At 65.2% G+C, this 21,938-nt stretch overlaps 1 protein-coding gene across 3 annotated transcripts in view; it reads left to right on the forward strand.

The window, feature by feature from the left end:
- The window catches only part of INTS1 (integrator complex subunit 1), a 29,693-nt gene continuing 7,755 nt past the window's right edge, over positions 1–21,938 (forward strand). The window contains exons 1-34 of one of the 3 annotated variants that reach the window (XM_082644105.1): positions 1–380; positions 961–1,251; positions 3,512–3,708; positions 3,797–3,934; positions 4,182–4,341; positions 4,487–4,592; positions 4,691–4,877; positions 4,964–5,109; positions 5,200–5,341; positions 5,532–5,708; positions 6,334–6,442; positions 7,041–7,161; positions 7,588–7,665; positions 8,285–8,442; positions 9,062–9,158; positions 11,639–11,730; positions 11,910–11,970; positions 13,032–13,250; positions 13,522–13,651; positions 13,961–14,140; positions 14,221–14,370; positions 14,762–14,941; positions 15,020–15,124; positions 16,072–16,239; positions 16,315–16,426; positions 17,524–17,685; positions 18,312–18,458; positions 18,758–18,856; positions 19,124–19,248; positions 19,632–19,886; positions 20,401–20,560; positions 21,060–21,200; positions 21,362–21,536; positions 21,627–21,753. In XM_082644105.1, coding sequence (XP_082500231.1) covers positions 323–380; positions 961–1,251; positions 3,512–3,708; positions 3,797–3,934; positions 4,182–4,341; positions 4,487–4,592; positions 4,691–4,877; positions 4,964–5,109; positions 5,200–5,341; positions 5,532–5,708; positions 6,334–6,442; positions 7,041–7,161; positions 7,588–7,665; positions 8,285–8,442; positions 9,062–9,158; positions 11,639–11,730; positions 11,910–11,970; positions 13,032–13,250; positions 13,522–13,651; positions 13,961–14,140; positions 14,221–14,370; positions 14,762–14,941; positions 15,020–15,124; positions 16,072–16,239; positions 16,315–16,426; positions 17,524–17,685; positions 18,312–18,458; positions 18,758–18,856; positions 19,124–19,248; positions 19,632–19,886; positions 20,401–20,560; positions 21,060–21,200; positions 21,362–21,536; positions 21,627–21,753 — 4,953 coding nt within the window. In that variant the 5' untranslated portion in view covers positions 1–322. The remainder of the gene's footprint in view (positions 381–960; positions 1,252–3,511; positions 3,709–3,796; positions 3,935–4,181; positions 4,342–4,486; positions 4,593–4,690; positions 4,878–4,963; positions 5,110–5,199; positions 5,342–5,531; positions 5,709–6,333; positions 6,443–7,040; positions 7,162–7,587; positions 7,666–8,284; positions 8,443–9,061; positions 9,159–11,638; positions 11,731–11,909; positions 11,971–13,031; positions 13,251–13,521; positions 13,652–13,960; positions 14,141–14,220; positions 14,371–14,761; positions 14,942–15,019; positions 15,125–16,071; positions 16,240–16,314; positions 16,427–17,523; positions 17,686–18,311; positions 18,459–18,757; positions 18,857–19,123; positions 19,249–19,631; positions 19,887–20,400; positions 20,561–21,059; positions 21,201–21,361; positions 21,537–21,626; positions 21,754–21,938) is intronic. The other 2 variants (XM_082644107.1, XM_082644106.1) reach the window with 2 other exon arrangements.

Here is a 21,938-nt window from a genome sequence, read left to right on the forward strand (position 1 = left end):
TCGGGCTCCGAGGGCGGCTTCCGGTTCCGGGGCGGCCGTGGCGGTGGCGGGCCGCCGGTGCGATGGGCCAGAGGTGGTCTCGCTAGAAGTGACTGGGCAGCGGCTGCCGGCGAGACAGACCCTCCTGGGGTCCGAGGCGGGGAGGCGGGGTTGCGCGGCCCCTTCGGGATTGGCTGCGCGCGGCGGGGCTGGCCGTTCGCCCCGAACTCCAACCCCGGAGGGTGGATCCAAATGAATGGGCGAACGGCGGACGACTGACTTGCGCTGGTCTTCTCCTAAGTGAGGCGTCGGCAGCGAGCAGCGGCGAAGGGACGGGGACAGAATGAACCGGGCCAAGCCCACCACCGTCCGCAGGCCCAGCGCTGCGGCCAAGCCTTCGGGTGCGCGGCCTGTCCCGGCGGCGCGACTTTGGGGCTTCCGGCCCGGCTCCTCTGTCGGGTCGAGGCTTCGTTACTCCGAGCCGAACGCGGTTTCCAGGAATGGGGTCTCGAAGAGCAGCCCTTGGTCCCGGCGGCTCTGGGAGTCGCAAGCCGGGAGGAGGGGGCAGCACAAACACAGTGGCTAAAAGCAGGCTGGAGCCAGACTGGCCTCAGCCCCGCGCTTTGCCACTCCAAGCTTTGTAGCCTTGGGCACGTTACTTAACCTCTCTGTGCCTGGTTGTCCTCACCTGTAAAGTGAGAGTAATGTTGCCTGTTCCAGAAACTCGTTGAGGATTAAGGGACTGACACTTGTCCACTAGAGGTGGCCTGGTCTGTAGTAAGCTCCGTGTGACTGGCTGTTGTTGCCCCCGTCATACGGTCCCAGCTCTGCTGTGGACTTGCTGGGTGACTGGTTTCTTGCCTCCCCCAGCCCTTGTTTAATCCCCTCGGAAATCGCAGGAGGTTGGAGTTGGTCTCGGACACCCTTTCCACCTCGGCCGCTGTGTGAAGGTGCCCGTTTCTCCATGTCTCTTCTCTGCAGGGCACCCTCCTCCAGGAGACTTCATTGCTCTGGGCTCGAAGGGTCAGGCCACTGAATCGAAAACGGCATCCACCCTGCTGAAGCCTGCCCCTTCCAGCCTGCCCTCGGAGCGCAAGCGGGATGCTGCGGCTGCTCTGGCAGGTGCCTCGGCCCTGACCGGGCTCACCAAGCGCCCGAAACTCTCCTCCACACCCCCTCTGAGTGCCCTGGGACGCCTGGCTGAGGCCGCAGTGGCAGAGAAACGTGCTATCTCTCCCTCGATTAAGGAACCGTCTGTGGTCCCGATTGAAGGTAAAGTCAGCCCCTGACATCCCCCAGAGAATGTAGCCCACGCCTTGTCTCTGCACCAGGGGTTTGGAACGGCCACTTCCGGCTTAGCACTGTAGGTGGAGTGTAGGTTTGGAGACTGGAGGACAGGAGTCATCTGTGAGTTTGTTTTTCAAAGCACCTCTCATAAGGGTGCCTTCACCCCACTTGTGCTTCAGATTCTGTGACAGCGATGGGAAGTGCTTATGTCACTCAGGGCAAGATGGCACAGGTAGGTCTGGGGGCCGAATGGCCTGCTGCCACGTAGCGGGAGCAGCGTTGACAGCGCGCGTCTCGGTGGCCTTCTCTGTGAATCAGACGGGGCACGTGCCAGGGCCTCCTGGATTGGAAAGCCTTGTACGGATTTCTGTTGTCCCAGCTCCAGGGGCAGAGCTGGTGTGAGGCTGATGCACTCCTGGGGGCCGCCAGCGCCTGCCCTCTGGGAACGGGCTCGCTCCACTGTGACAGGCTCTGCTCTGAGCATGGGGGATAAAGGGCAGCGCACCCAGACAGGTGCTGCTCTCGTGGGCTGTGCGTCGCGTGAGGACCCCGTCTCCCCCGGGACAGGGAGGTTTGTGCTGCCTCCTCCTTCCTCCTGACAATGAAGGGCTTACCTCCCTGCTTTTATCCTCTTAGCTGGAAAGGTAACACGACAGCATTAGAGACAGGTTAGAGTTGATCCACAAGCCCGCTGTTTACACGAAAGCTTTTGATTTTGTGTGCACCTAACGTTCCCTTACTTTTCTGTACCATCTTTCCGTTGATTATTTCTGGTGGCCCCACGATGCCCTATAGATCAGGTCTGTTAAACATCACACCGGTCCCAGGTGTTGAGCGTACAGGTGCTCACGGGACAGCCTCGGGAGAGGGAAGGCCCATCAGGGAACCGTAGTGTGAAATTGAGCCTGAAAGGCTGGATGGGATCTTAACAGGCGTGCAGGCTGTTGGAGGAGAAACCACCGAGGGGAGGCCCGCGTCCTGGAGCGGGACCTGTGCTTGGGGGACAGGGCACACCATGGCCAGAGCCGAGGCGGAGGATGCGGCCGGAGCAGTGCTCTGAGAGCTGAGTCAGACCCTCGATTCAGGGCCCTCCCCTGGTGGCTGGTGCCGGTCAGGACTGGAAGCGCTTGCGGGGCCGAGTCCTGACTCAGGCCACAGTCCTCTGCGCTGCTGGCTGAGCTTCAGTATTGTTTTACCATCGCGTGACTCCCAGAAAAGGTGGCTTTGAAGGTTGGATGGAATACGATTACGAAAAGCACGTCCAGAATGATAGCGTAGTTTACAAACACCTTTAGCAAAACGGAGAAAGGGCTGGCTTGAGCTACTTCTAGTGTCTGGTGCTTGGAACATCTCCACGGCCAGGACCTTCCGTAGCTCTGGTCCATCTTTCCTGCCTATTTGTCATTTTCCCCGGCACGTAGAAGGCACTCGGGCTACTGTTGAATTCTCTGTCATCAGTGCAGTTAAGTTAGAAATCAGAAATAACGCCTCCTTCCATTGTTTGTGTATCTAAAAACACAGTCCTAAAAAACCAGAGAAGGTATCGTAATGGAACTGAGAGAATAGGTAAAACGGAACAATCACAAACGCAGCACAAAGCAAACATGGGATGGAGCCGAAGCTTGGCCGAGAGGGACCCTCAGAGGAGCGGGGACTCAAGTGCGGGCAGGGGCTGGGCAGGGGCTGTGCCAGAGCTGTGGTTCCCATCGGAGAAGGAAGGTGGGGGACAGAGGACGCGCGAGGAAGTGAACAGGAAAGGAGTGGAGAGCAGAGCGGAGGGCAGCTGTGCCGGAAGAGGGTCGAAGCCCCCAGTGGGTTCCCTGCAAAGACTTAGCAGAAAAGCCTCTGTGGGAGAGACCCGGGGAGGGACGGCAACGAAGCAGCCATGACAGAAGAGAAGGAAGGCTGCGGGTACATTGTGCTGGCTAACTTAAAAGCTTAGAAAAAATGTCCAACTTGTAGGAAAGTAGGCGTTTCAAGAACAGATCACCCTGGGGTAGCCATGTGGGTGTGGCGAGAGGGCTCTGGTGGCACCTGGCTAAGGCCGACCCTTCATGGTCTTGGTCGTTCTCACGGGTTGGGGCAGCATCTGCCCGGCGTCGTGCTCCTGGGAGACCGGCTCAGCCCCGAGACCCTCGCTGGCCAGTCTCTGGTGGTTGGCCCAGTCAGCCCGTGGCCTGGGGCCCCCACGAGGCAGCCTCTGCTCGGAGCTGCCCCCCTGACAGGGCCCCGTTTCCCCCGCCAGTCCCGCCCACGGTGCTGCTGGACGAGATCGAGGCGGCCGAGCTGGAGGGCAATGACGACAGGCTGGAGGGAGTGCTGTGCGGGGCCGTGAAGCAGCTGAAGGTCACGCGGGCCAAGCCGGACAGCACCCTGTACCTGAGCCTCATGTACCTGGCCAAGATCAAGCCCAACATCTTCGCCACGGAGGGGGTCATCGAGGTGAGGGCCGGGCGTCCCCCCCTCCGTCCTGGGAAGGGGCAGGTGGAGGTGAGACGGGCCTCCCCGGCCACCACGCCGTCTCTTGCAGGCTCTGTGCAGCCTCCTGCGGCGGGATGCCTCCGTCAACTTCAAGGCCAAGGGGAACAGCCTGGTGTCCGTGCTGGCCTGCAACCTTCTCATGGCCGCGTACGAGGATGATGAGAACTGGCCCGAGATCTTTGTCAAGGTGGGGGGGCCTCTCCCAGGAGATGGCTGTTTTGGTGAAGGGGGCAGAGGGCCATGGGAGGTGGGGTGCGCCGCTGGACCCCCGGGGCAAAAGGGGGACAACTGAACGCGTTCTTTCCGGAGGGCTGTGTCTGGCGGCCCTGCTCCTGTCCGCTGGGGCCCTGGGGAAGCGCCCGGCTCGCTCCTCCCTGCGGCGCCGCTGGGATGTGGCAGAGGGCAGGCGGGAGGTGCAGACCTTGTCCTCGCAGGTGTACATTGAAGACTCCCTTGGGGAGCGGATCTGGGTGGACAGCCCGCACTGCAAGGCCTTCGTGGACAATATCCAGACGGCCTTTAACACCAAGATGCCCCCCAAGAGCGTGCTCCTGCAGGGGGAGGCGGGGCGCAGCGGAGGGGAACTCAGTGCCGGTGAGAGATGCCGGGCGGCCAGGCCGGGGTTCCCCGCGGGAGGGGCCGGGGCGGGTCGCCTCCCTCCACGGAGCCCGGTACCACCGGGGGCGTGGGTGCCCGAGGGCCGGCTGGGCACACGTATCCACGAGGCGCTCGTGTGCAGGGAGCAGCCCTCACCCCTCCCTCACCGAGGAGGAGGACAGCCAGACGGAGCTCCTGATCGCGGAGGAGAAGCTCAGCCCCGAGCAGGAGGGCCAGCTCATGCCCAGGTAGGTGCGCCGCGCAGCCCCCGGCCCGGCCCCGCCCCGCGGAGAGCCCGCCCACCTGCCTGCCCGCCTGCCTGCCTGCCTTCCCCCCTCTGGCCTAGGTACGAGGATCTGGCGGAGAGCGTGGAGGAGTACGTCCTCGACATGCTGCGCGACCAGCTCAACCGGCGGCAGCCCATCGACAACGTCTCGCGGAACCTGCTGCGGCTGCTCACCTCCACCTGCGGCTACAAGGAGGTGCGGCTGATGGCGGTGCAGAAGCTGGAGATGTGGCTGCAGAACCCCAAGGTGAGGGGCGCCGTGCGCGCGGGGCCCCCCCCGGCAGGTGAGGCCGCGGGGCTGACGCGTTCCCCCCCGCCCCGGCCGCCCCACAGCTGACCCGGCCGGCCCAGGACCTGCTCATGTCTGTGTGCATGAACTGCGGCACACACGGCCCCGAGGACATGGACGTCATCTCCCACCTGATCAAGATCCGCCTCAAGCCCAAGGTCCTGCTCAACCACTACATGCTCTGTGTCAGGTGCGCCCGGCGGGGAGGAGCGGGGCGGGGGTGGGCGGCAGGCGGGGGCGGCTCGGCCACTACAGCGCCGCCCGCTTGGCCCGCGTCCAGGGAGCTGCTGAACGCGCACAGGGACAACCTGGGCACCACCATCAAGTTCGTGATCTTCAATGAGCTGTCCAACGCGCGGAACCCCAACAACATGCAGACCCTGTACGCCGTGCTGCAGCACAGCTCCGCGCTGGCACCCAAGGTGGGAGCCCGGCGTGGTGCCAAGCCATGTGTGAGAGGCTCGGGGGTGGGGGGACCAGGGGCCGGGCCTGGGCGTGCAGTGGGAGCTGGCGGGGGCTTCGTCCGGGCGCTCTGGGAAGACCTCCTGCAGCCTGGTGACGACGGAAGCTGGCGGGCGGCCCCGGCAGCTGCTGGCACTCTGTCTCCCCCAGTTCCTGGCCATGGTGTTCCAGGACCTGCTGACCAACAAGGACGACTACCTGCGGGCCTCGCGGGCCCTGCTGCGTGAAATCATCAAGCAGACCAAGCACGAGATCAACTTTCAGGCCTTCTGCCTTGGGCTCATGCAGGAGCGCAAGGAGCCCCAGTACCTGGACATGGAGTTCAAGGTGGGCAGCCCCGGCCCCCCAGGCCCCCAAGCCCGTGCAGACTGTCTAGCGCTCGGGTCTCGCCCAGCGGTTTCCCCTGTGCCGTTCGGAGTGCACCGGCCTGTGATGGGTGCCCTGCGTGCACGGTGGCCCATCCTGGAGGCAGCGGAGGCTCCATCCTGCGAGGTCCAAGGAGGGGCTGGCCCGGTGCCCCCAGGGGAGCCGGTGACCTCGGGGCTGGGTGTGGAGGTGGGTAGAGCTGTAGCCGGCGGGGCTGGGGAAGCCAGGGCACGGCATCAGCAGCCAGGGCGACACAGACGGTGCACAGAGGACCGTAGATTTGGGGGTGTGTGGGGGCAGTGGGAGGTGCCGCTGGAGAGCAGGACCTGGGGCTGCGGGTGCAGGGTCTTGAGTGCCCTGTGGGCAGGTCGGCAGGCAGCCCGCGGGGTGGTCCTCTTCTCGGGTGGGTGGGCTTAGTCCAGCTCTGTTGGCTGAGCCTCCTCCCTGTGGCCCGGCCTGGCCTTGCTGCTGGCCGGTTCTCGGTCCCAAGGCCTCCTTCCGTCCAGCGTCCTCCTGTCCCGGCGGCTCGTGTGCCCAGGGCCTGGGCAAGGGACGCAGACCCCGCTGAGCTGCGCTGTGCTTGCAGGAGCGCTTTGTGGTGCACGTCACAGACGTGCTGGCCGTGTCCATGATGCTGGGCATCACGGCCCAGGTGAAGGAGGCCGGCATCGCCTGGGACAAAGGAGAGAAGAAGAGTAAGGCTCCGGGCCTGGCAGTGGTGGGTGCTTCCGTGGCTGTAGGCCGTCCCCGAGGCCCAGGCAGGGGGCGGGAAGGGGCGCTCCCACGGCACAGCTCCTAGAGACTGAGGGAGCTTCTGGAACCTGCTGGTTCCTGTTCCTCCCGTCTGGGCTGAGAACACCAGCTCCTGGTCCAGCCCCGTTCTCTGCTTGGACGGTTTGCTCACGTGGATCCTGGTGCCGTTGTGAAGGCGTTTCGGGCTCGTGGCCCTTGGGCCAAGGGTAGGTGGGGCAGCAGGGTGGTGGTGTTTGGGGCAGCCGGCTTTGGTTCACGGCTGACCCTGGGGAGGCCTGGCTGCACAGGTCCCGTAAGCGATTGGCTGGAAGGACGCTCGGAACCTGAGGGTTTCCGTTCCCCAAGTCGCCCTGGGCCTGTGAGGGTGGTCAGGTGTTCGCTGAGCCTCATCCTAGCCGAGTTCCCCACTCCACCTCAGGTCTGCCTTTCTAACCTGCAGACAGTGCAGGATGCTTGTGCTGTCCAGGCCTCCTTCCTGCACCTGGCCTTGAACCAGACCCTCTGGCTGCCGTGGGGCTCTAACTCTCTCGTCCCCCGCAGACCTGGAGGTGCTGCGCTCCTTCCAGCACCAGATCGCCGCGATCCAGCGGGACGCCGTGTGGTGGCTGCACACTGTCGTCCCCTCCATCAGCAAGCTCGCCCCCAAGGACTATGTGCACTGGTACGGCCGGTGCTCTTCTGCTCGGGATGAGCGGCCACTTGCTGGTCTGACTGGTGACGAGTGACAGGGCTCACCACATAGGTGACGGGTCGCTGGCTGGCACTAGCCTCTTAGGAACCAGAGGGGCCAGTGGGCAGCAGCCGACCCTTGTGTGGTGTCAGGGCCTCGGGCAGAGCCTTCTCTTACAGGGGAGGTAGGGTCCTGTCTGACCAGGGTTGGGAGCCCCCTGCTGGGGGGCTCTGTTACCTGCCAGCCCCCAGGCCGTATTGGGGGCGGGCTGGAGGCCCTGCAGAGGTGCCGTGGGGTTGCCGAGCGCAGGAATCGGGCGGTGCCTCTGCACGTGCGGCTTCGCAGCCCATGGGGGCTGACGGCGTTGGGGGGGGGGCCCTGTCCGCTCCAGCCCTGACGGCTCTCTCCACCCTGCAGCCTCCACAAGGTGCTCTTCACAGAGCAGCCCGAGACCTACTACAAATGGGACAACTGGCCGCCCGAGAGTGACCGCAAGTGAGCGTGCCTTCTGGCCCTGGGCCATGAGGGCTGCCCAGGCCGGGCTCGCTGAAGCCAGCCCAGAGACTCTGTCTGGTCTTGGTCAGGGTCACCATCCCTGTCCCGCCCCACACACCCTGTGCCGCTTTTTCCAAGGGTGCGGTGTCTCTGCTAAGTCACCTGCAACCCTCCTGGGGATTCAGCTGGTGCCTGTGCCCCGGGACTCCCCAGCTCAGCACCCCCGGGATGTTTCCAGCTCCCTGCCCCTCCTCGCTTCCAAGCAGCTGCACACACGTTTTTCCTCCCTCAGCCAGTGTCGTGCTCTGTCCCCTGAGCCTGGGGACACCCTGCCCTGTGCTTCTGACAGGTCGCTCCCGTCCGTCCCCACTGTGGGCCCGGTCAGCGTGCTCATCTCACACCCGCCTGTGCTCCACGTCTGTCTCGTGTCACAGCTTGGGGGCTGCGGGACGAGGCTGGGCTCCCCTCACATTCCTCCTTGGGACGGCGGGGCATCGGGCACAAGTGACCACGGGGAGGGTGGGCGGCTGCCCCCTCCTCGCCCGCCGTGGGGGTGGGCGGCCCCGGTGGGTTTGGGGTGGGCTCCCGCCAGCCCAGCCTCTCCCTGCTGTGTCCGCAGCTTCTTCCTCCGCCTCTGCTCAGAGGTGCCCATCCTGGAGGACACACTGATGCGCGTCCTGGTCATCGGGCTGTCACGGGAGCTTCCGCTGGGCCCTGCCGATGCCATGGAGCTGGCCGACCACCTGGTGAAGCGGGCTGCAGCCGTGCAGGCTGATGGTGAGGGCCTGGGGCTTTGTCCCGCCCCCTGTGGGTGATGGCCTCCCGCCACTGGGTTCCTCCCCCGCCCCGCCGCTGCTGACCTCATGGGCATCGGACATCAGGCTGTGCGTGTGTCTTAGACAGCAACCTAGTCCTTAGACTGATTCTGGAGCTCACCCTGGACTTGTGCCCATTCCCATGTGGTTGAACTTCGGCAGGAGTGTGTGTCTCTCGCCTGTTTAACGGGCCACCGCGGTGGCCTTACGCAGAGCGGTCCCTGTTCTAGAGCGTACGTATGTTCCGTTGCCGATGGGCCTGGAGCCGACCCCTCAGTGTGGCGGGGCTCGCTGCCTCCCCGGGCGCTCTGCCCTGGCGCTTCTGCTCCAGCCACGGGCGTGGTCACGTCTCGGCCCTGCCCCGAGCCCGGCTGTGCTGTGCTGCCCACGGTCCTGCCTGCTCCCCTCCAGCTCAGATGCCACGTGGTGGAGACGTGCCCCGGCTCCCCGGGCCAGCTCGCGCTGGCTGTGTGTCATTGCCTCCTGCGCTGTGCCCGTGTCGTCCCCGGCCCCCCCGCCCTGTCTCCTCACTGTCTGGCGTCCACAGCCTGAGTGAGCCGTGTGTGGTTTCTGGGTTTCAGACGTGGAGGTGCTGAAGGTGGAGAGGACCCAGCTGATCGACGCCGTCCTGAACCTGTGCACCTACCATCACCCGGAGAACATCCAGCTGCCGCCTGGGTGAGGCTCCAGGGGCCCGTCCACAGACACCCGTGAGGCCGGGCCGCGTGGCCAACGACCCAAGGCCTAGTGGGCTGCCGTCGCCTGGGTCTCTGTGACCTGCTCCCTTTTTGGTCTTTGTCACTCAGATGCTTGTTTCCTGTGTGTGTGAACACATTCACGGTGTTTTCTAGACAACAGTGAGCTCGTGCTCTGTTTCCTTTAAGCCACTCGCCTGAGATGCAGTTCTCATTGCTCACGTGCTTCACTCATTTAAAGTTTGTGATTTGGTGCTTTAGTACATTCGTGGGGTTATGCAGCCATTGCCAGCCTAACTTTAGAAGCATGTCCCCTTAAGGAACCTGTTCCCGCAGGCTGCTGCTCCCCGTCCCCCCGCCCCCAAACACACAGCCCTTACACCCCACGAATCAACCCTGTCCCCGTGGACTGGACGTTTTCGGACGCTTTGTGTAACCAGAATCATGAAGCACGTGGTCCGTGTGGCTGGCTCCTCCCACTGAGCGTCACGTGCTCGGGGGCCCTCCGACTTCCAATTTGCACCTGTACTCTGTCCCTCTCTGTGGCCAAGCGCAGGCACCGCGTTCTGTTGATCTGTTTGCTGGTTGACGCACACTTGGGTTGTTTCCACTGTTGTTAACCGTGCTGCTGGGAAAGCCGCGGATGCGTTTTTGTGAGGATGTGTTTTTAGTTCTCGCGAGGATACCCAGGAGTAGAATTGCTGGGTCACGTGTTTAACCTTTTGTGGAACCACCCGACTTTCCCGCAGCAGCTGCGCCGTTTCACTTTCCCAGCAGAGGGTCCGAGGGTTCCTGTTTCTCCACATCTTTGCTGAGACTGATGGTCCATCTTTTCATTTTAGTCATCTTAGTGGGTGTGAAGTGGCATCTCATTTTGGCTTTTTTTTTTTTTTTTTGGCCGCAGCATGTGGGATCTTGGTTCCCTGACCAGGGATCAGACCTGTGCCCCCTGCAGTGGAAGTGCAGAGCCCTAACCACTGGACCGCCAGGGAAGTCCCTCACTTTGGCTTTGATTTCCATTTCTGTAATCGCTAGTGACATCAAGCAGCTCTTCACGTGCTTGTGGCCGTTTGAACACCTTCTTTGGAGAAATGTCTGAGTCCTTTGCCCAGTTTTAAACTGGGTTGTTTGAATATTTGTTGTTGGATTGTGAGGGCTCTTTATAGGTTCTGGATCGAGACCCTTAACATACCTATAATTTGTAGATATATCCCTTCTTAGTGCCGTTTGAGACACAAAAGCTTTTTTTTTTTGCGGTACGCGGGCCTCTCACTGCTGTGGCCTCTCCCGTTGCGGAGCACAGGCTCCGGACGCGCAGGCTCAGCGGCCATGGCTCACGGGCCCAGCCGCTCCACGGCACGTGGGATCCTCCCGGACCGGGGCACGAACCCGTGTCCCCTGCATCAGCAGGCGGACTCTCAACCACTGCGCCACCAGGGAAGCCCAACACAAAAGCTTTTTAATCTTGTTAAGGTGCAGTTTATTTTTCTTTGCTTTCTTGGGTCTTCGTGTCACGCGTAAGAAACCATTGCCTCGTCTAAGGTGTCAAAGATCTATTCCTGTGTTTTCTCCTAAGATTTTTATAGTTTTCGCCTTGATGTTTAGGTCTGTTGTCCATTTTGAATTTATTTCTGTATATGGTGTGAGGTGCGGCTCTGACTTCGTTCTGTTTCATGCGGATGCATCATTGTCCTTTATGGGTAATCAGTTGCCCTTAAACATATGGGCTTATTTCTGGAGCCTCAGTTCTGTTCCATTGACCTATAGGCCTGTCCTCACACCCACACTTCTGTCTTCATCACTGTAACTTTGTGCTGGGTTTTGAAATTGGGAAGTGTGAGTCCTCCAATTTTATTCTTTTTCAACATTATTTTAGCTTTTCTGGGTCCTCGCATTTCCATGCGAATTTTAGGGTCATCTGGTCAATTTCCACAAAAAAGCCAACTGGGATTGTGGGGGGATTGCGTCCAAGCTATAGACGAGTTTGGGGAGTGTTGCCAAGTCATCACATCAGGTTGATTTCATTTTTCCCAGCAGCTTCTTAGCTGCTTTCTGTTGCGTCATCTGAAGGGACCGTAACCGTGGTAGCGTGACGGGCTTCTGGAAGTCACGGTTACACGCTGACGGCTGCTGGGGTGTTTTCTGGTTTTCTGATGCGAAGACTAACAACAGTAGTTAGCGTTACCGAGTGTTCATTGCCTTCCCCTGTCCCCGTGCTGTGGGGAGGGAGGCCGAGGCTGAGGGAAGTAGGGCACGTGTCCCGGAGCCCAGGGCTGGGGTGTGGGCCTGAGCGGTGTGCTGGATACAGCCACGCACATCCCGGGGGCGCAAGTCCCAGAGAGGAGTTACTGAGGCTCCAGTACTGACATTCGGGTCTGTGAAGCGGTTGCCGCCCTGGCCTGGACCTGTTCCCGTCCAGGACCTCGTGGCCCGAGGCTGAGCCATCGACACCTTGCATCCCAGGTACCAGCCTCCGAACCTCGCCATCTCCACCCTCTACTGGAAGGCGTGGCCCCTTCTGCTGGTCGTCGCCGCGTTCAACCCAGAGAACATCGGTGAGCCCCCTCTGGCCAGCCGTGGTCCCCTGGGCCGGTGTTGACCTTTCCCCCTCCTGGGCGTCCTGCATGTCAGGACCTGGAGCCAAGCCTGGCTGGGGACTGGAGGACGGGCGGGGGAGGGGGCGGGTCTTTGGCCGGGAGTCCCAGCCACCACCTGCTGTCGCCTTGCTCCCTAGGCCTGGCCGCCTGGGAGGAGTACCCCACGCTGAAGATGCTCATGGAGATGGTGATGACCAAGTAAGTGGCTCGCCGCTCTGGGACCGGGAGGGCGGGCCCACCGGTGCCGCGCTGGGAACAGGGTGCACTGGGCCTCCCTCTGCTCTGCCGTCTCCCTGCTCTGCGGGGCTGCCCCCTCGCTGGGCTGGTGGCAGTGGCATCAGGTGGTGCCGTGTGCCTGTGGGGCCCTGGGCCCTCCTGGGCGGCACTCGTTTTGCCGTGGGCGTGGGAACGGTCAGGCTGATGATGCTGTGACATGGGAGGCGTAGAGCGGAGGGGTCCGGAGCCAGAGGGCACAGCGGGATGGAGACGGTTCAGGTGGGGTGTGAGCGCTGCCCGGGTCAGCAGCAAGGGACTGGACGCGGCGGGCGCCAGGTGCCAGGGCCACTGTGACCGTGCTCGCTGCGAGCCGTGAGCTGAGGAAGCGCCGTGGGCGCCTGGGCGGGTGGCGTGTGTGTGCTGCGCTCCCGCGGCGGGGATGGGTGCAGCCTGCCGGTGCGCTCGGGGGCTGTGAGGGCCGCTGCGGGACACTGGCTGAGGTGGAGTGGAGCCTGAGGCCGTGGCGTGTGGGAACCGGGCGCGTGGGGTCTGGGTGCAGCCCGAGGCTGCACGCGGCAGGGCCGTCCTGTGGCTGTCACAAGAAGCTAGGTTAGATTCAGAACACGTGACAGGAGTCCAGCTGCTCATGCCCCCAGAAAGCCACATGTGTCTTTGAAGCAGTGAGTTGGCCTGGGGTGCCCTGTGCGCCCTGGGCCACCTGGCCTGTTGGAAAGGGTCCAGGGGTCCCGTGTGGCCATCCCAGACAGACGCCGCTCGGGTCCAAGATCCTGACACGTGTTGGCTGATTTTGGAGGCGCCGGCACTCGGCTGTGTGGGAAGAGAGCGTGGCCGGCTGTGGGCTCTGAGGGCTGCCCGGCTCCCTCATGGGGCTCTGACTGTGACCATGTTGCCGACGCCCCCCCGGGTCCCTTCCACAGCCTGACGGCTCGAGCTGGGCCTGGGCGAGGGACGCCGTCCTAAGTTCTGACCCCCCACCCTGAGCGCCGCCTGGTGGCAGCCAGCCTCTGGTGGCCTGGCGACAGGTTCCTCCTGCTTGGTCCCAGCAATTACTCGTACCCGCCGTGCACCCTGACGGATGAGGAGACCCGGACTGAGATGGTCACCCGGGAGCTGCAGGTCTCGCAGCGGGAGAAGCAGGAGATCCTGGCGTTCGAGGGGCACCTGGCCGCTGCGTCCACCAAGCAGACCATCACTGAGAGCAGCAGCCTGCTCCTGTCCCAGCTCACCAGCCTGGAGCCCCAGTATGCGCCGCACGGAGCTCGGGCCGGGCCTGGGCTGGCGGGGTGGGGGGGCCCCGCGTCCTGGCCACTGTCCTGGTTCTCCGCGTGGCCAGGCCGTGGTGAAGCCGAGAGCCCCCGTGCCTGGGCCGGGAGGGGAGGGACCGCGGGCCTCGGGGAAGACGGGCAGCTGCCCACAGGTGGGAGGCAGGCGGCCCCGCCCTCACCCGGCACTGTCGCCTGGGGAGCAGTGCGCTTGCGGCTTTGACACGCTTGGGTCACGTGGAACTTTCAGAGGGCCGCCCCGGAGGCCTCCCCCTCACGTCCTGGATCAGGTGAAAGGCCTCAACCAGTCCCTCCGCCTTGGGCACCTGCTGTGTCGGAGCCGGAACCCCGACTTCCTCCTCAACATTATCCAGAGGCAGGTGAGTCCCGCTGTGGCCTGGGAGGAGGAGGCTGGCTGCAGGCGGGCAGGCGGGGAACCTTCTAGGGGCGTCAGTGGGCTGCGGCGTTAGATGAGACCGTGGCCAGAAGAGGGCACACCCGGAGACAGGGCTACACGGCCACGGGCTCCTGGGCGTGCACGTCGCGCCAGCACAGTCGGCGGCCGTGGCGTGTTGCCGGCGGGGCGCACACAGGGCCGCCTCGGGAGTCCCCTCTGGGGGCGGGCAGGTGGGTCGGGGGGCCGTGGCAGGCTTAGCCGGAAGGAGCCGTGCGGCTGCCGCCCCGCCCAGGCTTCCTCCCAGTCCATGCCCTGGCTGGCCGACCTGGTGCAGTCCAGCGAGGGCTCCCTGGACGTGCTGCCCGTGCAGTGCCTGTGCGAGTTCCTGCTGCATGACGCTGCCGACGAGCCCGCCTCCGGGGAGGAGGAGGAAGAGGGCGAGAGCAGAGAGCAGAAGGCCAAGAAGCGGCAGGTGGGCGCCCCGCCCCCAGCCCCGCCCAGCCCCGCCCACCGGCCCTGGAGACCCACCCTGAGGGCCCCCTGTCCCCGCAGAGGCAGCAGAAGCAGCGGCAGCTGCTGGGCCGCCTGCAGGACCTGCTGCTGGGCCCCAGGGCCGACGAGCAGACCACGTGTGAGGTGCTGGACTACTTTCTGCGGCGCCTCGGCTCCTCCCAGCTGGCGTCCCGGGTGCTGGCCACGAAGGTGAGGCGGCCGCCTGCGCCCACTTCTCCCCACGCACCCCTGCTCTCCCTGTTTTTGTTAAGATGAGAATTTTTGCTCACCCAGGCTTGTATTCTAGCTGACTCCTGGGCACAGAAAGGATGCAGTCATGAACTTCGCAGGGCTCAGAGCCCTTTTTCCCCCGGCTGGGCCCCCTCCCTGGGTGGTAATGGGAAGCGTCCCGAGAGCAGCTCAGTGGCCGTCGTGCCGTGTTTCCCGAGGCGCTGGGGGCAGTTTTCCAGGGGAGCCGGCCCACGCTCCTTCCGCCCCAGGTGTGGTCGCTCCGGGAACACCACGCCTCTGCTGGGAAGCAGCCCTCGCGCGGGGCTCTGAGGGAGGGGTGGCCCCGAGACCGGCACGTGTCTGCGTGCAGGGCCTGTCCCTGGTGCTCTCGGAGGGCAGCCTGCGCGACGCGGAAGAGAAGGAGCCCCCCACGGAGGAGGACTCGGGCGACTCGGATGCGCTGCAGGGCTACCAGTGGCTGCTGCGAGACCTGCCCAGACTGCCTCTGTTCGACAGCGTCAGGACCACCACCGCCCTGGCGCTGCAGCAGGTGAGGGGCCGCAGGACAGGCGGCGGGCAGCACTGCCGGGGCGTGCGCTCACACGCCCTCCCTCCCCCCACTCCCCAGGCCATCCACATGGAGACGGATCCGCAGACCATCAGCGCGTACCTGGTCTACCTGTCCCAGCACACGCCCGTGGAGGAACAGAGCCAGCACAGTGACCTGGCCCTGGTGAGGGGGGCGGGGCTGGGGGACACTGACCAGCCCAGTCGGGATTCAGGGCCAGCAGGGCCACACCTTGGCTGTGGGCTCTAAGCGCACAGCTGCCTTGCCGGTGACCTTCTGTCTGAAGCAGGGGTCGAGGGCAGGAGCCCCCAGTGCCCTTGTGATGATCCAGGCCTGGTCGCCTCTGTGGCTCTGTGGCTTGGCCAACCCAGGAGGCCAAGGGGCAGGAGGCCAGCCCAGGAGTCTGCGGCTGGGGCCCGCATCCCACTCTCTGCTGGGGAGGCCCTGTGAGCTGAGCACATGCCCGTTTTCTACTTCGTCTTCCTCTTTTCTGGCCATCTCTCTTCTGACCTTGCTCCCCTGTTAGCGTGTCAGCTGGCAGTGACGGAGGTTCTGGAGGCCCTGGGTCTTTGTAGAATGAGGCAGTGGACGGAGTGAGGGAACGGGCTGAAGACAGAGGTCGGTGGGCAGGGGGGATTCTGTGCAAGCTTGGGTTCCTCGTCGAGGGGATGGACACAGTAATAAAAGTCCGGGGCTGGAGGCCTCGCCCTTCTGAGTCTGGTCCAGGGGCCAGCCTGCCCCGCGTCACCGCTGCAGGTTTCAAGTAAATGTGGGGTCCGGCTGTTTGCAGCCGGCCTTTCCCTTCGGGTCTCGAGAAGCGTGTGTTGCTGCCGCTCGAGGGCAGGTGGCGCCTTGCCCCGGGCCTCGCTCTCCTCTCCAGGGGGCCTGTCGCTTCTTGCTTCCCCTCCCACCCGCTTGGCAGTTGACAGCCCTGCGCGGCTGCGGGGCTCTGCGTGTGGGGCCCTTCCGTCCGTCATCGGCCTGCTGCCCGGTGGTGGGGGGTGGTTGTGCAGAGCGGACGTGGCGTCGGGGCGGCCTTCCGAGGGGACGGGGCTGTCGGCCAGGCACGACCGGAGGAGGGCCCCGCGCCCTCTGACGCCGTGCTCCCCCAGGACGTGGCCCGGCTCATCGTGGAGCGCTCCACCATCATGTCCCACCTGTTCTCCAAGCACTCCTGCAGCGCCGAGTCGGACGCCGTGCTGGCCGCCCTGCTCTCCATCTTCTCCCGCTATGTGCAGCGCATGCGCCAGAGCAAGGAGGGCGAGGAGGTCTACAGCTGGGTAAGGCGGGCGGGCGTCCCGGGCCGGCCCCGCGGCCCTCGCCTCCGCCCGCTCACCCCCTTCCTCTCCCTCCAGTCGGAGTCGCAAGACCAGGTCTTCCTGCGCTGGACTAGCGGGGAGACGGCCACCATGCACATCCTGGTGGTCCACGCCATGGTCATCCTCCTGACGCTGGGGCCGCCCCGCGGTGAGCAGCCTGTGGGCTGTGGGGCCTGGGTCTCCCGTAGAGGTGGACACCCTTCCCTGCCCGTCCTGGGGGCACACACGAGAGCCTCCACGCGGCGGGACCGCATGCACCGCCGACCCTTCCGATCCACAGGCTGGGGGTTTCCAAACTCCTTGCCGCCTCAGCCCACATGCTGTCCTGTCATCGTGAGATGCACGTGGTTTATTGCTGGGCACCTCTGTGCCTGCTCTTTTTTTTTTTTTGCCGTACACGGGCCTCTCACTGTTACGGCCTCTCCTGTTGCGGAGCACAGGCTCCGGACACTCAGGCTCAGCGGCCATGGCTCACGGGCCCAGCCGCTCCGCGGCATGTGGGATCCTCCCGGACCGGGGCACGAACCCGTGTCCCCTGCATCGGCAGGCGGACTCTCAACCACCGCGCCACCAGGGAAGCCTTGCCTGCTCCTCTTTGCACTGTGGTTTCTGGAGGTGGAGGTGTCCATATGGGGCTGCCCAGCTGAGGGGACACTGGTGCCCAGAGCAGTGAGCTCCAGGTCCTCCCCACAGGCCTGGGGTGTGGCCGTGGGCTGTGTCCAGAGCCGGCTGATCCTCCGGCCTCCTGGAACCTCTGCCTGGCAGCCTCTCCTTCCCTCCTCCGTGGCTGACGCTGTGGGCTGCCCTGCCACTTACTTGTGTCCAGGGGAGGCTGGCCTTGTGCCGGCCTGGCCTACTGGCCGCCCGGGGCTTTGTGCATCCTGAGCCCTGGAAGGAGCCAGTTTGGCCAAGCCCACAGAGCCCAGAGAGCATGCTGGCCCCAGCCTCACGCTGTCCCCTGGGCGGCCTGGCCAGCTCTGCACCTCCATTTCCTCAACTGAGACGGGGCGATGCCGCGATTGTGAGGATTACACAAGTTAATTGTGCAAAGCCTCTGCCGCTGGGCCGCGCTCAGCTCTTGGTAGATCCTTCTCCATCCTCTGAAGCCCCAGTTCGCACCTGTAAACCAAGGACGTGCTGGCCTCGGCCTTCAGCCTTTGGTGCAGCCGGAGCGCCTCGGGTGGCGGGGTCTGGGAAGGCCTCGCTGAGCCGGCCCCGGTGCTTGCCCTGTTGTCTCTTCCGAAGCTGGTGACGGCGAGTTCCGGGCGCTGCTGGACATCTGGTTCCCGGAGGAGAAGCCCCTGCCCACAGCCTTCCTGGTGGACACGTCGGAAGAGGCGTTGCTGCTGCCCGACTGGCTGAAGTTGCGCATGATCCGCTCGGAGGTCCCGCGCCTGGTGGACGCTGGTACGGCCTGGGCGCAGCTCGGGCGGGGAGGACCAGGCCTTGCCTCCTGCTGTGGGCCTGGGCGTGTGTTCCAGCTGTTGCCGATGCGAGAGGACGGCTCAGGGGCCTCTGGTGGGTTCCGGGGCGTCTGTTCCCCAGCAGATGTTTGTGCAGCTGTCAGTGCGCTGACAGCCGCCCGCGAGCCCCTGTGGTTAGGCGTGGAGGCCGAGGGCCTCCAGCGAGAAGCGGTGCTGAAGTAGGAGCGGAGAAGACCAAGTGGTCCAGGAATTCGGAGGGGAGGAGGAGGGGCTGGGGCCTCGGAGCTGGTTCTGGGATGCAGAGTGGCCTCAGGTAGCCTGCAGCAAGGAGGAAGGGCATCCGGCGGTGGTCAGTGTGGTATCCAGTGGGGGTGGCAGGCCGGGCAGTTTGGGGGCGGCTTGGCTGGGGAAGCGCAGCAGGACACGCTCAGGGGAGCCTTGACTCTGAGCTGGAGGGAGCACAGGGCTGGCCCGCAGCCTCAGGACGCAGGGTGGGGGGCCCGAGGACCCACCAGCCACACTTGGAGCTGCCCTCTGGGCCCTGGGCCCCGCCAGGCCCCGCAGGCCAGGGTCACCCGGTGGCAGTCGCTGAGTAAGAGCCACCCGCAGCCCTGCAGGACCTGGAGCCCCAGCAACTGCTGCTGTTCGTGCAGTCCTTCGGCATCCCTGTGTCCAGCATGAGCAAACTCCTCCAGTATCTGGACCAGGCGGTGGCCCACGACCCCCAGACCCTGGAGCAGAACATCATGGACAAGAGTGAGAGCCGGGGTCCTCGCCCGAGCACCCTGGGCCCGCCGTGGGGCTGCGGCTGGGGAGCCAGGCTGTGGGTGGAGTGGAATAGCCCCGGGGCAGGGGCTGCGAGCCGGAAGCTGGAGCTGCGTCCACACCTCGGGTTGGAGGGTGGAGGGAGCTGCGGGCGCTGCCTGATTCTCTGCGGAAAGACCCTGTCGCCCAGCTTCCTGGGTCCTGGGGAGGCTTGGAGCTCTCCGGACGCCATGCGGAGGGCTTCCCTCCCCGCTGGGGGCCCGTGTTTACCCGTGGCTGCCCCCCCGCAGATTACATGGCTCACCTGGTCGAGGTCCAGCACGAGCGAGGGGCGTCCGGAGGCCAGACTTTCCACTCCCTGCTCACAGCCTCCCTGCCCGCCCGGCGAGGTACCCACCCGTCCCGGCTCGCACAGCTGCTTGGGAAGCATTGGCTTCTGGCTGGCGTCTGGCCTTCTGTTTATGGGCCCTGTTCCTCGTGGGCCTCGGCAGGCCTGGCGAGGCTGGGGGTCCCGGGGCGAGAGCCCTCTGCAGGGCCTGGGAGCCCGCTCCTCTCTGGGCGGTGGACCCCCGGGCGAGCCTGGCCGTGGTCGGCATGGTCCCCGTCGCAGCCGGCCGTGACGGCTCCTCAGCCACCCTGCTCCTCCTTCCCTGCAGACAGCACGGAGGCGCCAAAACCCAAAAGCAGCCCAGAGCAGCCACCAGGCCAGGGCAGGACCCGGGCCGTGACACAGGTGCAGGTTCTGGGCCCCGAGGACGACCTGGCCGGCATGCTCCTGCAGGTACGGGACACCCTCCCTCCCCGGTCCCTCCTCCCGCCTGGAATCCACGGCCAGGGGTTCCCTGGGCACGTGTGTTCTCACCCCCTCCTCACAGTGACAGGCACTGCAGAGCAGCGGTGCGTGGCTTCCGTCTTCACGCTTACACGCCTGTATGTGCACGTGTGTGCACAGGTCCACGCGCTCTTTCCTGGGCCTGTTGCCATGGGCCTCGTCCCAGTCCTTGGCCCCCACCCTACGCCCCGCTGGAGAGTCTGCTGGGGACCGGGCACGCCAGTGCCAACTGCCGGCAGCCTCCGTGGGGTCGGGGTGCGGGGTGAGAGGAGGGCTCTTCAGGGAAGGCCCCACCTGCCAGCCGCGCGGTCCTGATGGCTGCCTTTCACCAGATCTTCCCGCTGAGCCCGAGCCCACGGTGGCAGAGCTCCAGTGCGCGCCCTGTAGCCCTGGCGCTGCAGCAGGCCCTGGGCCGGGAGCTGGCGCGAGTCCGCCAGGGGAGCCCCGAGGTGCCGGGCGTTGCGGTGCGCCTCCTGCAGGCCCTCGCCACCCTGCTGAACTCCCCGCACGGCGGCGCCCTGGTCATGGTCATGCACCAGAACCACTTCCTCGCCTGCCCTCTGATGCGCCAGCTTTGCCAGTACCAGGTAGGCCCTGGCACGGCCCTGCGCCTCGCCCCCCGAGTCCCCGCACCCGGGCTCTGCCTCGCGCGGCCAAGGCCCCCGTCCCCCATCCCGCCCCCCAGTCTCGGGGCTCCTGTGGCCAGGCCTGCTTGGGCCCCGGCTGACTGGGTTCCCTGACGCTGTCCCGTGGCCTCTTCTCTTGCTCCTAAGTGAACAGACGCAACTTTCGCTGCGGATCTGGGGGTACATCCCCAGCTTCTGTGACAGAAGCTTCCCGTGAGCAGGGCAGGAGCGTGTTGGGCTTTCACCACGCCCCCCACCTGGTTTCAGTAGTTTTGCCACGTTCACCGTACTTGCCCCCGTGTGTGCCCGCGTGTGTGCTACCTCCTCGATCGTTTCTCTCTGAGCCCCGTGAGGACAGGCAGCAGCAGACCCCTCTCGGGCTGTGGGTACGGGTGCTGGAGGGGCCCCCGCTGTGGCCGGCGGGACGGCTCCGCCCGGCCCCGGCCCTGTCTGAGCCGTGCTGCGCTGTCCCCAGCGCTGCGTGCCCCAGGACACCGGCTTCTCGTCACGCTTCCTCAAAGTGCTTGTGCAGACCCTGCAGTGGCTGGACAACCCCGCTGTGGAGGCCGGGCCCCTGCAGGCCCAGCTCAAGCTGTTTGCCGCCCAGTACTCGGCACGGCGCCGGATCAGTGATGGTGAGGCGGGGTCGATGGTACCGGCGGGGGTCCTGGGCTCTCTGCTGTCGTGTCAGGGGGACCGGGGCTTTGTTCCCAGAGGGGTCCCGGGTGGCGTCGGGGTGAGTGGGGCCCAGCGGTTTGAAAGGGGTTGGGGGGGCTTCCCTGGTGGCGCAGTGGTTGAGAGTCCGCCTGCCGATGCAGGGGACACGGGTTCGTGCCCCAGTCCGGGAAGATCCCACATGCCGCGGAGCGGCTGGGCCCGTGAGCCATGGCCGATAGGCCTGTGCGTCCGGAGCCTGTGCTCCGCAACGGGAGAGGCCACAACAGTGAGAGGCCACAACAGTGAGAGGCCTACGTACCACACAAAAAAAAAAAAAAAAAAGAAAAGAAAAGAAAGAAAGGGGTTGGGGCACTGGGGAGGCCCCCCAGGGAGGAGTGTACGTGTGGGAACCGAGGGGAGTCGCCTGCCCGGCACCCCTGGCAGGAGTCCTGTGGGTCACACGGCGCTCCCCTGCAGTGCGGAGTGGGTTCCTGCACCTGGCGGAGGCCCTGACGTTCCGCGGGGACCCGGAAGTGGTCAGCTCCACCATCCGCGCCATCGCGGCCACCCTCAAGTCTGGGGAGGGGTGTGACGTGGAGCCCGAGCTTATCAGCAAAGGTACTCGGGCCCCGGGCGCCATAAAGACCCCGCCTCCCCGCCCCACACACAGTTCCCTCTCCTGGGCGCCCCCAGAACGGCCCAGGGGCGGGGCTGTCTGTCCTCACGTCCGGTGGCCCCCCGAGCTGGAGTGACACGGGTGCCCTCTCTGCCCCCCTCAGTCCTCCGGGGTCTGGTCGCTGTGAGGTCGCCTCACCTGGAGGAGCTGCTGGCCGCGCTCTTCTCCGCTGCCTCCGCCTTCCCGGCCTCGGGGCCCGTGGCCGTGGTGAGCTCACTGCTACTGCAGGAGAAGGGGGAGCCCCCGGCCCTGGGGAAGCAGGACTCTGACGGCTGCAGGTGAGCCGGCGGGGCGGTGGCCGGCTGGGAGGGGGAGCGGGGGGGCGGCCCTGGCCGGCCGCGTCTGAGCCCACCCCGCCTTCCCCGCAGCCTGGAGGCTGTGCGGCTGGGACCCTGCGCGGGGCTCCTCGTCGACTGGCTGGAGATGCTGGACCCCGAGGTGATCAGCAGCTGCCCTGACCTGCAGCAGCGGCTGCTCTTCTCCCAGGGCAACAAGGTGGGCCTCACTCGCGCGCGGCACAGCGCCCTGGGCCCACGGTCCGCCCGGCAGCCCCAGGGTGGGGCTGGCTCTCTGTCGGTTCCAACAGATCCAGGCCTGAGTCTCAGTGGCTAGACAGGTCCCATGTTTCCTCTGAGCGGGTCACCACAACTGGCCAGAGTTGGTCACGGAGGTGGGCGGGG

The sequence above is a fragment of the Mesoplodon mirus genome (genome assembly GCF_964341445.2).
Source record: "Mesoplodon mirus genome assembly, chromosome: 15".
NCBI classification, from domain to species: Eukaryota; Metazoa; Chordata; class Mammalia; order Artiodactyla; family Ziphiidae; genus Mesoplodon; species Mesoplodon mirus.